We start from the raw sequence: 16,991 nt of genomic DNA on the forward strand, positions 1-16,991 counted from the left end.
CATTTTCAGCCAGCGCCTTTGCACTCACTGGAACATTACAAGACAGAAGCAGGAGCTTTTGTTACAGTTCAGTTTCTATGACCATGCCTTGGAGGCAACATCAAACTTATCTTACTTATGGATGAATAAGACCTGCAAATTACAATAAGAAGATAGCCGATGATTACATAAGCTAGTTTTCAAAATCCAAGGTTCTAAATGTATTTTAGGAAAAGCCCTCTAGGTCCTGGCTTATCCATGACTACTGCAGGGGAAAATCACTTTTGATTTGCAGTTGTACTGCCAGAAGAGAAATGTCTTGATTCTTCATTGTGCATTTTTATCCAGCATGACTACTCCGATTTTGAGTCCTTTTTCCTTTTACTGTTTTTGACTCCTCACCCTTCCAACGGAAGCTATAATCTCTCAAAGCCATTTTAGTAGCGTGGCATTCCTAGATATATATGCATATATATCTATGCTTATATAGTTGGATAGAACACCCCAAAAATGTTGAGGAACATTGGAACAAACTGAAGACCTCCATCATCATAACCTGCGAAGAAACCATTGGATATCAAATTAAGAAACATCAAGATTTGTTTGATGAAATGTCAAAGAGATCCAACAGTTGATTCATAAGAAAAGGAAAGCCTTCCAAACATGGCAGAGAGACACCAACCACACTGCTAGGAAAGAGATCTATGCTAGTGCAAAAGCTGAGGTCCAAAGAAGGACCAGAGAACTCAAGAACATCTGGTGGACAAAGAAGGCCAAAAAAATCCAACACCTTGCAGATACCCATGATGCTCAGCAATTTTTTGAAGCCACAAAGGTCATCTACAGACCAAGAAACCATGGCATACACCCTTTACACTCAACAAATGGAACCAAACTTCTGAAGGACAAAAAATCAATTGCACTACGTTGGAAAGAGCACTACCAAAACCTCCTGAATCACAGCTCCAATGTGGCCGAAGGGATTCTCTCACAAATCCCACTACATCAAACCAGGGATGACCTTGCAGTACTGCCTTGTTTGGAAGAAGTCAGCAATGCCATCAGCCAAAACACACACACACACACACACAGTTATATAGTTGTGATCACTTTAACCTGAAGGATGCAAAATCATCCTGGTGCTCACCGTGAAAACTGTTACGTAAGTCTTCAAAGTAAACACTTTTAAAGATTTGGGCTTTTTAAACATCTCTAGTGATTCTTGATAAGGAAAAAAGTTCTATGGGGTTTACAAAGTATCTATTGCCATCCCCCACTCTTCCACTGTTCATCAACATCAACTGGATAAGCCTAAAACATGATTAGAGTTAGTCAAAGGAGTCTGGGACCATAGCCCAGTACAATCTCAGTGGGAAGACATGTTTTGTCAAGACCTGAAAGGCATCTCTGCCCCCTGTTGCTTTTTTTACATTCCCTAATAAAGATAAGAAGGAACAGGAGAAACAAGCAAAGGTCAATATGAGCAGGGACCTACTTCCTTGAATCATGGAGTTGGAAGGGGCCCCATGGGTCATAAAGTTCAATCCCTGCTCAGTGCAGCATCTCCAGTTGAAGCATCCCCAGCTGAACAACCTCTCTTTGAAGACCTCTAGAAAAGGAAACCCACCACCTCTTTCAGGAATTGGTTCCCTTGCCAAACTGCTCTCAGTCAAGATGTCTGCTGTTCAGTACCTGTAACTGAAAACCATTAGACCTCTTAGGTAGCAGAGATCATGCTTGCACATTCTTCTATGTGGCAGCGCTTGAGCTAGTGTGATCATGACATCTCTCAATTGTATCTTCAGTAAAATGAACATGCCAAGCTCCTTTAAACTTTTCTCTTATGCTCCAGAGAGCAGGATTTGAATCCCTGCTCTGGCATGGAAACCCAGAGAGTGACATTGGACAAGTCACACTCTCTCAGTCTCAGAGGAAGCAAAAGCAAGCCCTTTCTGAACAAATCTTGCCAACAAAACCCCATAATAGGTTCACTTTAGAGTTGCTATAAATCAGAAATAACTAAAAAGCACACAACATGAACAAGACATTCAGCCATGAGCTATGATCACATCTTATGAAGCATCTGACATGAAGCTCTTTCATGCTACACAATTATAGGATTATGCTTTCACTTTAGATGTTATTTCTATCATGGAACCCTTTGATTTGTACTAGAGGTAAGAAAGCAATCCGTATTGCATTTCTAAATATCCCTCCCTGAACTGCAAATGTCATCACTGGATAGGGTGCTGCCCTGGCTGTTAAAATGGAACCAGCAATTCCATATTGTCTGAAATGGCACTAATATGATGAGAAGAGTGTACTACATTCCAACAGACAACAATGCTGAAAGAACATATATGGAAAACTTTTTACTATATGCAGGCATTCTAGAACACATGCTGGGTGAATCCAGTCTGAAATATTTAGTATCTGGCAAATGTTACATTCTTTTTTGGCCAAGTAAATATTTAAACAAGAGACATGTGTCTTTTTTCCCTCAATATATTCTTAATATTTTGCTAACAGATAAAATGGAAATATTTAATAAGCTATGGAGTGCCTGCGTGTGCGGACTGTTTATATTGTCGAAAGAAAGGGAAAGTAAAAACTCAGACCTTTGTAAGACAGTTATCAGCAGTCTGTGAGATTGATTTTCTTTTGTTTTTTATTAGAACTGGAGAACCAGTACTTTCATGTAAAAAGCTACTCCCATTCTTCCTAAACTCTGCTGACCAGCAAGGGGGGCACACATTTTTCCATCTGGTGTGGCTCGTGGATCCTGTTCCTTGTAAACATCCACAGGAAAACCTTTCAGAAAAGGTCAGCCTTCAGCTAGCCTTAATGACCTGGCACTGACAAACTGTACAAGTCCTTTAAATAGGATCAAGTGCTAATCCTGTTCTCCACACTTTAGTCAGGCAAAGGATACCTCTTGTATCCAATACATTGGTTACGGTCTTCCCTCACTAGGAGAGAGTGCTGATCCTCTTCTGCCGCAAAGGAGGGCATTTATGAGCCTGTGTGTTTGAGAGAGATTGACCATAGTTTTATTTGACAGCTGTACGTGGGCTCAGGCCCTGTTAAATTCATAACAGATCAAAGGAAACAGGGTAAGCAGGAGGCAGTTACCACGGAAACTAGAAACTTGACATTGCTGGTACTAGAGAACTGTTAAATCAAAATGAAAAAGTTATATGAGACTGGCCAGGTGTGCTTAGGTGAATGTATGCATATATGAGGACAAGTTCTGGATGAAATGGCCATTTGTAGGATTTGCCATGTTCTTGTGTTCCAGTTCTATGAATGCTTGTGTTTACTTGATATTAATCCCCATAATATTTATTTATCGTATCAGAAGCAAATAGAAGGTACAGTTGTAATGTATTATAAAAACACAAAGTTTAAAAACTTGGCATTATATTAAATGGGCCTTAACCAGTAGCTGGCCACTTGGAGTGCCTCCTGTTGTTGTTATAAAGAAGGTCCTCCTTTGTGCACACAGCAGGACTCAGACTGCATTTTAATAGGTGGTCTGTGGTTTTCTCTTCTCCACACTTGCATGTTGTGGACTCCACTTTGTGGCCCCATTTCTTAAGGTTGGCTCTGCATCTCATGGTGCCAGAGCACAGTCTATTCAGCACCTCCCAAGTCGCCCAGTCTTCTGTGTGCCCAGAAAGGAGGTTCCGGGTTTTAGCCTGCCACTTGTACTATATGGTGCCAGACATTTTTAATGTAACTGTATTTTAAATTACCTTTAGGGTATTTGTTGTAATGTTTACTTATGTTTTAGTTAATATTCTGCAAGTTGAGAGTGGAGAAGAGCAAACCACAAACCACCTATTACAATGCAGACTGGGCTCTGCCGCATGCACAATGAAGGACCTTCTTATAGCAACACCAGAGGCACTCCAAGTGGCCAGCTACTGGTCAAAGAACATTTAGTATAATGCCAGGTTTCTAAACTTTGTGTTTTTAAATACATTACAACTGTACCCTCAGTTCATTTCTCATAGGATAAATAAATAGTTAACTATGTCTTTTGTTTTGTTTTGTTTTTCCTCACAATGCTTAATTCTTTGTCATAAGCGCACTGTTATTACTGTTGCTTTATTGTATATTATTTTGACATGTTTCTACTCACCCAAGACACTGAATGCTTGCCTTTTTGTATGTGTAAACCACTCTGAATCCCTTAGGGGAGAGAGGGTAGTCTAGAAATAAAGTTTTTATATTATTATTATAATTATTATAAGTTTTATTATTATATTTAGTGGCATTCACACCCAATGTATTAGGGTTGCCACCTCTATGCAAGGTTTTGACAGCATTTCCTCCATCCCTATATTGTTTCAGCCAGAGTTATGGTCCTCAAACTCTCTGAAGTAAAATTATAACTGTGAAAACTTCATGGTGGCAAGAGAGAAGTGGGTTAAAACCTGTGTTTGATGAAATTGTGCCTGCCTGAATGTTATGTTAATATTGTTATACATGGTATACATTTCTTTATGGCCTTGATTCTTTTGTATTCATCAGACAAGTAGTTTCTGTTGTTGTCGAGATGTTTACTTCATTTCTTACCATTGTGATACTGAACAATGTGAATGTTTTTAAAAAAGAAATACTAAAGATTTTAATGGAAAGCCCCATCCCCTCTACCAGACCACAAAGGATACTGTTTTATTTGAAACTGTGCTCTTTTAAAATCACTTTAAGTGTTATCTTTTACATTGTTTTAATATTGTCATGTACGTATTTTTATTTTAATGTTGAATTTCTATATAATTAACTATTTTCATTTGAAAGCTGTCTTAACTCCCAGTCTGGAAAAAAAGGCAGACTATAAATAAAGCTAACACCAACATCACCCACAACAGCAGTCAACCATAGGGGGTCAGGCTTTTCCTCAATATGCCAATTTCTCTTGAATGTGTTTGAATTCTTCTGACACTGGAGGTTTGTGTGTCAGGTATATCAGCAAGTTGTTATTCCTCTTGCAAAGATGAAAATAGTTTAAGTAAAACAGTGAAGTGGATTAGCTCCTTGTAAGCAATGGCATTGAGGCCAGAAATGCATTATAGTGACAGCTGCACTTTTTATGGAGTAGAGTGTGTGTGTGAGAGAGAAAGTGTTTTGTCTCATGTCTTGCTTCCTACTTTTCAGTTAGTTTTCTAGCTCAACATGATATGATAGAACACAATCAGACTTCTGAACCTAACTCTACCACTGGAGGTAAAATAGATTAGGTAAATCAATTTGGGAAATTAAAGAGGTATCTTGGACAATATATCTTGGATGCACTGCAATTATCTATGATGAAGAATGTGGCCTGATCATGATTTCAGAGACTTCCCTATCATAGTATGGTAGCCTCCAATAGTTTCACACCTTCTGAAACAACTATGTATTCTCCTTCATTCACAAACTGACCAAAGGTGGACAACAGATACAAAAGAGCTTGAATCAGAACAAAAAAGACAGGGCTATAGCACTATTACAGAATTTTTCTGAGCCAGAATTTCTTTTCAGTTATTTTCTTATGTCAGAATGTCTGCTTCAAAAGTTAATGGTAATTGAAGAAAGAAGAGGATTCAGATATGGGTATATACCGTATTGCTCTCCTGCACCCTGAGTACAAATCTGCTCCACCCACGCCCATGTCTGCTGGATGAATGGGAAGGAATAGTGGTGCTTTTCTTTGTTGATCACAACTAAAAATTGGACAACATCCTTTTTTAAAAAAATGGGTGAGATTTTAATTGTTGGTTTATACTCTGGCTGTTTATGACTGTTCACAGGAAAGAGAAACAAATAACAGTAACTGCTGTAAAAAAGACTTTTTCAGGATGGGGACATAGATGAACAAATAGCAACTACTGAAAAGCTTCAAGCTAGAGTTGCAAGAATAAAAAGTGGAGGGAGGCAATTCCTGTACCTTTAAAGGCTGTGTAGAATTTCAGCAGGTGTTGCTTTTTATCTGGTTGTGTGACAAGTGACATCTGCTGAAATTGTCTCTTTTCCACAATCTTAAAAGATTCAGGAGTCGTCTCTAGATTTTATTCTGGCAATCCTACTTCAAAGGTGTCTCCTTATAAAATGCAAAGGTAGTGACACAGGATGTAGAGAACATTTCTGATAGCAAAAATGCACCAGAGCAGGATAATCCATGGTATTTTCACAGGCAAAGCCTTGGAGGTATACACTGGGGAAAAATTGTGCCTCATATAATTTCCATTTCTGCTTAACTGTGTAAACCAGTTATTGGGTAGTGTCAATGCAACAAAAACCATTGGCCAAGAAGTTTAATCTATTTCAAATACATTGTGCCTGCCTACATTAATGATGTACAAACTTTTGGAACACACTTTGTGAAGGTCACATACACACACTGTTGGTCAAATAGTCCCCTCATTAGTGGTTGAACTGACCTTCCTTGCATTCAAGGGCCACTCGTGACTCCAAGTTGTCCATCTGCATCTGTAGCCTCTTGAGGGTGAGGTCATTTTCACGAGACTTGCGCTTGTAGGCAATGAGGACAATGATGACTATGATGAGAAGAAGGCTCCCTCCAGCTGCAATGCTGACAATAGCTGGCAAGGTCAATAGGCTATCAGAAATCACGTTTACTGAGCCAGGTGAGAAGACAATGCCACCTACGTGCACCTAACCAAACAAAATACAGAAGGTTGAAACATCTGGGTAACTTGGCAGATAGAAAAAGAGATTCTAAAATAAGGACTACCCATGTGAATATTTCCAATATAGATTCTAACTGTATCTCTGCTTGTTTGCTTTTATATGCCAATTCATTGGGGGTGACATGGTTGATGATGACCCTATTTCTGCACCAGTAGTTATTTTAGCAAGATCTTATTTAAAGCAATGTGTGACTTCAAGGACTGGTACATGACAGGGATCCCTTGCCCATGTCACTGCTGTTCTGGAACTCATTCCCCAAGCACCAAAGATTCCTTCAGAAGACATAGCATGCTGTTTGACTGCCAAGTTGTAGACAAGATCATGTAAACAGCGTCTGTTTTCAGAAGGAAAGGGCACAGTCTACTTGAAACGCAGAAAAAGCTTCAAGTTGTGATAAATACGTCATCCCAGCACTATCTCTGGCTTTGTTCTGATTATCTGATGGATCCATTTGACTTTCATTTCACAGGCTTTCAGCTCTCCCTTTTGTACACCCTGGACATTAGAGACAGAATGACAATTTCATTGACAAAGACATTTAAAGTGGAAGTAGAAAAGAAGAGTGAAAAACAAAAGGAGCCACAGAATGACAGGACATGGGGGAGACCGTGGTATTGCAGCAGATAAATAGACAGACAGTTAATGAAAACTAGGTTTTTTTCTGTACTTGTAATAGCTTATGGTAAATGCAAATATTAATGGTGCTGGGGAGAAATATGCTATAGCATTATTGAAACAGGGAGCTGTTATTTCTAAATACCTGATAGTATGATATTGAATGACTTTTACTAAATTCTGAGAAAAAAAGACTTTTAATTGTCTTCTTTGGGTGAAAAATGTAGGCATTCAAGTTTCAGTTATCTTTTAAATATAATTTTTTTAAAAAAACTTGATCCAATAAAACACCTTCTTTAAAGGTTGTTCTGTTCAATGGGTAAGCTTGCTGAAAAGGATCAGCGACCAAAGCATCATGCAAGTTTGCCTGAGGCTCTTCAGAAACCGTCCGTCTGAACTCCACATATATTGTAAGCATCTGAGAAAGTGTAATCCATGAAAGCTTGCACTAATCTGTTTTACACGTTCCACAAGACACTTCTTTTATTTCTCTCTCTCTCCCCCTCCCCTTTCCTATGTTGTTCACAGAAGAAGGTCTTTTGAATAGGGCATTTCCATCAGCAGCATTTCCCACTGCTTTCTGGCTCATTTAATTGAAGCATAAAGATGTGTTTTAAAAAAGGACACAAGGCACTTTGCAAAAGTCAAAAACTTTCAGGACAAATTTCGAAGACAAATCCTTCAGTTATAACTTGCCAGCTGAAACCTCCGTGATGCACATTAAATGACTTAGAATGGATTCTAAAAAATGACAGGTCTTTTCCTTAAAAATGACAGGGTGACAGGCGTAGAAACAGATGGCTCACTAATGTGAAAAAGTCATTCACCTGCAATATTGGAATATGAGACATACTATGATAAGAATCCATCTAGCCCTACAACAAACCTCACTGCTCACTCCGTGCTTCATCTACACTGCGGGAACAGTATTAGGGGAACTAACAAGGCCAGCCATTGTATTCAAGGCTCATCCTCTTGTGTAAATAACACCACCTCTCATTTGCAAGCAATACCCTGTGGTGATATAAATGACTTAAATGGGACATTATCTAAGTAAGAAAAAAATTAGAACAAGGAATTATGTTTTTTAAATTCACATTCACATCCGTTCTTTTTCTCTCCTTTTTGCAATTCAAAACTGTAATGTTACCCCCATTACATATTCGTTTATGGATAATATGTTACCAATACCTTATTTTCTTTTAAAAACTATTATAAAGTAGGAAAATACACCCAAATCTTCTTGATGACCTCTTAAAGCAACATTTCAGGTCACAAATAAATATACTGTCGAAGGCTTTCATGGCTGGAATCACTGGGTTGTTGTAGGTTTTTTGGGCCATATGGCCATGTTCTAGAAGCATTTTCTCCTAATGTTTCGCCTGCATTTATGGCAAGCATCCACAGAGGATGCTTGCCATAGATGCAGGTGAAACATTAGGAGAGAATGCTTCTAGAACATGGCCATATGACCCAAAAAACCTACTACAACCCACAATGAAATATTTTCCCAATTTCTTAATTAATTACTTATTTCATTTATAGTTTGCTTTTCTCCTAATATGGGACTCAAACTCACTAAAAACAAGTTCAGCTAAAACATGGTTATTATTATTATTATTATTATTATTATTATTATTATTAAACTTTATTTGTACCCCGCTAGCATCTCCCAGAGGATTCGATGCGGCTTACAATTAAAATGCAATTTTAAAATCACATTGACACATGGATTAAAAAATACAACAGAATTAAAAACAGAGGGCACGCCACCCATAAGAAAGACTGCAGGCATGATGTCACATTAAAACAATTCTGATGCTGCCTTACTTTATGTCCTTGTTACTTCAGAAAGTAAGGTGATACAGATAAGGTCATTACCTGTAGCATATTCCATATAAGCTCCAAGAAGAAGTGGGATAAAACATAAACTGAACCGGGAGATAAGGGAGCATTTCAGACCTTTAGAGGAACAGATTTCTAATAAACCAAGAAATGTCAAAATATATAGAACAATTAGCTTCCGTGTCTGCACTCCTTTTCTTGTAGCAATTTTCTTACATGTCTCTCATCATATTTCATTTGTTCTTAGATGTATCTCGTGTGAGTGCCCTTATATTTGCTGAGATGTATAAAATCTGGCAGACAGCCTTATCCTGCTGGAGATTTCACTACTATAAACTGAGACAAGGTGTCTGCTTCCAACTGTGCTGGGAATCTTTCACAGCTACTCATATCCTCTACCATCTACAAGAACTCTACCTACAATAAAATTAGTTAAGCTCAGCGGTATGACAGCACTTTTTTTCTTTTGACAATTGCAGAATTTTCCCCTTTCCAATGAAAAATTTAATCTGCTTTAACCAATGCTACTAAATATTCTCATGAAAAATTCATGCTGGGCCAATGTATGCTTGTGCAAACATTCTACAAATTCAATATTGCTTTTTTACAACCTACCGTGGTGAGCTCTATATGCTTTTATAGGTTTACATATATAAGTGAATAAAGCTTTCTTTGTTCTATCATCATATCAACTTCATTTATTTCTTTAGAAATTTATTTAGAAAATGGCACAACATTCTTTCAGTAAACACAACATTAAGAAGATTAATTTCAATTTTTTGGCATATCTAAAAAAATCCTAAGATTTATAACCCTTTTATGCCCTTTTATTCCATCCCCTAAACTAGGATAAGAAGAAGTGCAAAGAAGAGGTGTAAATGTTCACTTATTGATGAGATTCCAAGAGCTTTTGCACATTTTAATGTGTTCTTGTTGTGTTTCAATTCATTTGCACTCAAACTGTTAATAATGCCCAGTTTTAAGCAAAAATATGTTTTCTGAACAATTTTATTTCCACAAAAATGTCCTAAAATAATACTAAATAATGAAAAACAGGATGAGAAATGTGTGTCTAAATTCTTTACATCCCTCATGTAATCGTATTCTAACACTTCAGCATCAGAAAATACAAAAGATGGACCAGAAAAGTCTGATATTTTGACCTCACCAGTACTTTGTGTTGTCCAGTGAGATTTGGAGGCTCACACAGCAGCTGGGTCTCAGAGACAGTGACAGCGCAAGGGGTTTCTCCAATCAGAACAGTGTAATTCAGCTTCGCTCCACCAGAAGCTGGAGGGCACAGATTTTTACCCTGTGGGAAATAGGGAGAGAAGGTTCTAATAAAATATATGGAGTTCTTGAGTTTTTTCTGATAACCTCATAACCACCAATTCAGCATTGCTACACATCGCAAGTAGATTATTTGTATGAAACCTTTTCTCAAACATCTCTGTATTACTTTCCCCAATAGGTATTATTTGCATAAGCAGTTGCTCAATATGATGAATGAATTGGAACATTCATATTTTGGTGTCATTTCAAGGCATGCAACTTCTGCATTTAGGAATCGATTTTTATATTCCTATTATGGCTATGAGGACAATATGTATTCGTTATCTTCTTGCTACCACCTACTTCTTTTTCAAATGTAGGTCAAGGCCAGCAGGATTATCTGCAATGTATGGTTTAATTACTTAAGAGCGAGGAGGGCAACTAACTGCTGTTTTGGTTTAGCCTTCCACACCTCACCTTCTTTCATTAAATTATAGTTGGGAATATAATGTAAAAGTGTAAGTAGCATGGAGGGAAATCAAATACTAAATGTGAGGCTGGCATTTTGTACTTCCCCAGATGTTATTGAACTTCAGTTTGTGGAAATTTTTTGCCAGCATAGCCAATAATAAAGGATGCTGGGAATTCAACCATATTGGAGGACTGCAAATTTCCCACCTCTGCACTAAAGCAGATTAATAATCTACCAAAACGTATACTAAGTGGTCTAATAGAGCAAACATCTAGAGCTTGCTAACAGCCTGAAATGGTTTAAGAGTGAGTGAACAGTCATAAGGGTTATACATCACACATGGCACATCCAGGACAATCATAATTTATAAGGAGGGATTAGGAAAACCAGAGCAAGTAGGAGATTCTCATTGTGAGTAGTAACAAAATAGGCAGGGGAGAGACATTAACGAGGAAAAGATAATGAACACCAATAATTACCTCTAAAGCTTTAGAAGTGGGACAGAAATTATACTAGTCTTTTTGTGCCAGACATATTGGCTTGGTGGGCGACAGACTAGTCATCATGAATTGTTGTCTGATATTCCAGAAAATTATATCGAAGATTTAAATGTCATGCTTTTCATATGCAGAAATTCATGACAAGACCTACCACCAACACAATCATGTCTGTCAGTGTAATGACTAATAGCACAGAACATTACTATAAATTCCAAAAGGGATAGGAAAACATCATTATATGTTGATAAGTTAGCTATGTGAATGTTTTCCAACAAAATGAGCAAAGAGGCTTGCTGCACCTTGAAAACTATTTAGTTTTATTAGATTTCCCATTTGTCCTGTAGCAAACAAGTATACACACACCAAAAACATTGTCTCCAGACTGTATCCACTGGATCCCATCCTCACTAACAAAAAATAAGCACTATGCATCTTTATACCACTTTCTAGTATGTACATCTTCATATTTAAAAGAACACTTTGATTGCAATCACAATTCTGATCCCAGGCAATGTGGACATAGAAAAGTAACACTGATACAATGTGCACATACAATACTAGAAATTAATCCTTATTTGGGTTTAGTAGAAATTCATATGCCAAGTTCATAAAGTGGAGTGTTTCACAGGTAGAAAGCAACCATTCAAGGCTGGTAAGTTTAGCTGTACAAGGAAAGGAAACAAATGTCCAGCAAGTACTGGGTATTTAAAATTGTGCTCAGTTATGTTATTTAGTAGATAGGTTGAATACACAAAAATATATTTCCTTTGACTTGATCAGAAAGCAGTTTATGGTCATTTCACACATCACATAGAAGAAGTTGTGGATGTATTCAGCAGGTATGCATAAGACTCATGAAACCTTGCAATCATGAGTTATTGTGTTATAGAGGTATATGTGTCAAGTCAGGATGAAGGCAAAACTGCAGTCATAATGTTAAAGACAAATGTGCAAAATAGGGCTGCAATCCTATGTTAATTTACTTATAATTTAAAATATAATATTTATAAAATATACATTAATTAATATACCATCTTTCTTCTGCTGCTAAGAAAATTATTGCTACTTACCAGGTAATAAACCCAAAAGAACTTAGTGTGACTTACTGAAGAATATAATTGCACTGTAAGGAGATTTGAAATGTCATCTTCTAAAGTTCTGACATTCTCATTTATTTTTACTGGACTGTAGGATGTGAGCATGGAGTTTGTTGCCCTTCAAATACTGCTGCAATGCAACTCCTATCAATCCCATGAAGTATAACCAATTGTTTGGATGCTAAACATTTGGCCGGGATCCCATATGGGCAAATCACTTATGGAACAGACTGTTCCAGGAGTGGTTTGACCTTCTTGCAGCTTGTGCAGGAAAATATCCAAAAGGCATTTTACTAAATAAGCAGAAGCAGAGACATGAATGTCTTTGAGGCAATAATGGCAGTGCCTCAGAAGAAGAGGGTCCCATGGTGCATGGCTCTCAATACATGTTTGTTTATTCACAGATCTTCCTTTGCTCAAAATCATTATAGTGACTTGGGAAATTACCTGTTGAAAAGGCACAGGCTATTTTTCTAACCAGTTTGTATCATCCACATTGTCTTGTCTGCAGAATCAGACACTGAGGAAATGAGCACCTATAGATAGAGCCAGTCCAGGCAGGAGACCTTTATAATGTGGTGTTCTAATGCTGACAGAATTCTGCTTGACAAAAAATAATAGAATCCTGGACTTGGAGCGGGCTAGAAGAGTACAGATTTACCACTCATTCCTTCCTGTTAAGAAGGACCCCAAAAGCCTTCTTACTCTCTTTTCACTTTGTCTTACTTGGAAAAAGAACTAGGAGGTAGTAAAGACAGGTGGATAGCAACAGAGTACCATTGAAGCTTTTAAGTTTTTCCTAATAATAAAAAAATCACTATGCTTAAGAATTTTGTAGTCAGCTAAAAAAATAAATCAGTATTTATCCACCTCTGTTTTTGGCATTGTACTTGATTATTCCAAATGTACACTACAGACCCTAACCTTTTTTTCCCTAAAAAACTAAATGTGTGAAGTGGACTCTATACAATAAATCCACAAGGACATATTTTCTAATAATACCAAGATGTTCTGCATAGTACAGTGTTGTCCTAGAAGGTGATTATTCCAAATAATCCAAGTTCGTGAACCTAAATATATTACTTGTTCTTACCTTCAGGATAATAGGTGAGCCTGGTTTTTGATCCAAGATACCATTAGCACTGAGAAGCTCAAAGGTAGGGTTGGGGTAGAAGATAAACTTGGTGTCATTATAAATCAGCAAGGATTGAACATTGTTGAAGATGAAGCCAAACTCATCAGGTCGTTCAACAGCATCCAAGCCAGGTCGGTATTCTGGGGTGAGTGAGGGAGCCAGACAAGTCAAGGTGGTTGCATTCACAACTTTACAGACCTGGAAGCAGAGAGTCAATGATGAGATATACTTTGAAATAGAATGTATCTGTGCAGAGAAAACAGATGCTCATGCCATGCTTCCATCAAGTTTACTGAGCTTGAAAATGCCAAAGTAACTAGACCATTTCCCAATATCTGTACTGCTTTGACTGATCACCTTTATATGTAAGTGATGTGTGTGTTTGGGTTGTTCTTGCTATGAAAGCAAATAATTTTATCTTTTAGATTTGTTCATATATATATATATATATATATATGTTAAAAAAGTTCTTGTAAGACCTAAAAAGAGATATGGGATGATGGGAAGTTTTGCATAGCTGCAGCCATAGCTGCACTATATAGGAAATAATGCAAAATACTAGCAAGTAAAGAAACATATATAAAAATACATGAGAATATTTTAATGCTATCCTTACAGATCACACAAGGGATGTCATCTTACTACAATGGTGTATATAATGGCACAGACAACCATGGATTTATGGGGAGAGGGTTTACTGGAACCAAACTCCAGTGCATAGGGAACATCTATTGTTATCCAATGTCAGTATTGTTCTCATCATACAAGGATACAGTAATATGAAACAGGTAAGAGAAAAATATATTACAAAAATAAAATTCATATTAAAGACTCGGTGGATTTTAATGGAAGTTGATATAACCAAAGTGTGGAATCTTTTCCCCTTACACCCATTGACCACTCCTCAAAAAAGAGAAACAAGTATGCTAATAAAACAAACAAACAAAACTTAATGAAATAATCTTTAAAATTATTGCACATCCCAAAGCTTGCATCTCTTCCCCCATCCCCTAAACAATCCCTAACATCTTTTTTCTCTTTTTCTTTTAAGTGCACACAACAGCACTTCACTTGGGACCTAGCATTTTGCTAGCAAGTACCTAACTTTGATAGTTCAAAGTTCTAATATAAAAGACAAAATCAGAGAGACTGAAAATTTGCAAAGAATTTTAGATAGGAATAATTTATACAGTGGGCCCGCAGTATGTGATAGGAATTATTTCCAGGATCCCCAGTAGATACCAGGATTTTAGACAGGAATAATCTATACAGTGGTCCCAATTGAAGACAGTGAGAAGCCCTGGCTGCTGGGCACACCACGTTCTTTGAGCTTCCTCAGCACTAGGGAAGAAGTCAGTTGTCTCCACTTGCCTTTAAGATATAAGGCAGAAGCAAGTGGCTGGTGGGCTCCCTGGAAATTGGGAAATTGAAGAATACAGCATATGTGGCAGCCAGGGTTTACTGCCAAGTATGCTGCCCCATGCCATTTTAATAGAGACTGGCTTGACAACAATACATTTGAAAAAGATCTTGGAGTCTGAGTGGACAACAAGTTGAACATAAGCCAACAGTGTGATTAGCAACTAAAAAGTCAATGGGATTTTTGGCTGCATCAAAAGAAATATAGTGTCTAAACCAAGGAAAGTAATGGTGACCCTCTATTCTGCTTTGGTTAGACCTCGCTGGCAATACTGTGTCCAGTTCTGGGCTTCACAATTTACAGGAGTTATTGACAAGCTGGAATGTATCCAGAGCGCAACTAAAATATCAAAAATCTGGAGACTTGTGAGGGGCGTCTTAATGAGCTGGACATTTTTAGCCTGCAAAAGAGATTGTTGTGGGAAGACATGATAGCCACATATAATATTATAAAAGATTTGTAGGAAAGAGGGAGAAGACTTTTTTTTGCTGCCCTGGAGACTAGAACTCAGAGCAGTGGGTTCAACTTACAGGAAAGAAGATTCCACTTGAGCATTAGAAAGAACTTCCTGACTGTAAGAGCTAGTCAAGAGTGAAATTCTCTGCCTCAGAGTATGGTGGAAGCTCTTTCCTTGGAGGCTTTTAAACAAAGGCTGGATGGCCATCTGTCAGGGGTACTTTGTGCTTTTCCTACATGGCAGGGGATTGGACTAGATGGTTCATATGGTATCTTCCAACTCTATGATTCTAAGTAAGCCTTTATTAAAAATGGTGTAGGGCACCAGTGGAGATTATGGCAAGCCCCACCAGTTATTTCCTTCTACTTTGCGAAGGAACTCACACCTTGAAGACAGAAGTGAGTAGCTAGCATATTCCTCACCGTGGAATCAAATGGACAGTACAGTGTACTTGAGTTTGTGGTGAATACATGGATTCTGGTTTATGTGGCACAGAATAAAGGATGCATCAAATTAACAATAGCTGAATTCTATAATTAACATCAGGGAAAAAAACTTTTAAATAGATATCCATAGCATCTAAGAAAATAATTCTATTGAGAAGATATCTTAAGGTGGTGAAGCAAACCTGTTTGGAACAAGTTTGTAATGTTCACTAAGATTTGCATCATTATATTTTCCCTTTGTTTTCAACCAAGGTCAGGGCCTTAGACAGTACCCCAAATTGAAAGTAATAATAGAAAATTAATTCGTTATCAGACCCCCATGCATTTATAATTTACCTTCACACTGTGTTATTGTTATCAAATATGCCTTTCAGATGAAATTGTAATAAATGTCTGATCCTGGTGAAAAATCTAAACAATTTCGCCATGCATAGAACAATTGGTTGATCACAAGGGATTTGGGGTAAAATGAAGGCTATATTCCATTGGTAAAAAGTTGGCTGTCCAGCTTCCTTCATCCCCTGAGAGAAGAATTGATTAGAAAGCAGAACCTGACTTCTACTGATGGAGTTTTATTTAGAAATCATGTCTTATAAAGTATCAGGAGACATTTAATTTGGTCTCACTAAGCAAATGGGCAAAGCAAACTCCAGCAAAGGATCACCGCCTTGTCGGGGCGCTGGAGCTTGAGCACCTCAATGATGTCATGAGCGAAACCGTGAAGGGACACCCAAGACGGGACGGTCGTGGCAGAGAGGTCAGACCAAGAGTGATCCCTGGGGAAGGCAATGGCAAACCACTCCAGTATCCTTGCCAAGAAAACTAAATGGACCAGTACAACCAGAGATATGTCGGTATGCCATTGGAAGATGGGACTCCCAGGTCGGAAGATGGCCAAAATGCTACTGGGGAGGAGCAGAGGATAAGTTCAACTAGCCCCAGATGTGATGACGCAGCTGGCTCAAAGCCGAAAGGAAGGCTAGCGGCCGACGGTACTGGAGGTGAACGACGAATCCGATGCTCTAAAGATCAACACACCATAGGAACCTGGAAT

At 37.9% G+C, this 16,991-nt stretch overlaps 1 protein-coding gene across 1 annotated transcript in view; it reads right to left on the reverse strand.

Moving 5' to 3' along the window:
* Positions 1-16,991, reverse strand: part of PLXNA2 (plexin A2) — a 521,320-nt gene that overhangs the window by 73,035 nt on the left and 431,294 nt on the right. Inside the window, exons 18-20 of the mRNA XM_060772844.2 lie at positions 13,573-13,812; positions 10,307-10,450; positions 6,408-6,642 (exon numbers count right to left, since the gene is read on the reverse strand). Of these exons, the coding sequence (XP_060628827.2) occupies positions 6,408-6,642; positions 10,307-10,450; positions 13,573-13,812 (619 nt within the window). The remainder of the gene's footprint in view (positions 1-6,407; positions 6,643-10,306; positions 10,451-13,572; positions 13,813-16,991) is intronic.

This window comes from Anolis sagrei, chromosome 4, assembly GCF_037176765.1.
Source record: "Anolis sagrei isolate rAnoSag1 chromosome 4, rAnoSag1.mat, whole genome shotgun sequence".
NCBI classification, from domain to species: Eukaryota; Metazoa; Chordata; class Lepidosauria; order Squamata; family Dactyloidae; genus Anolis; species Anolis sagrei.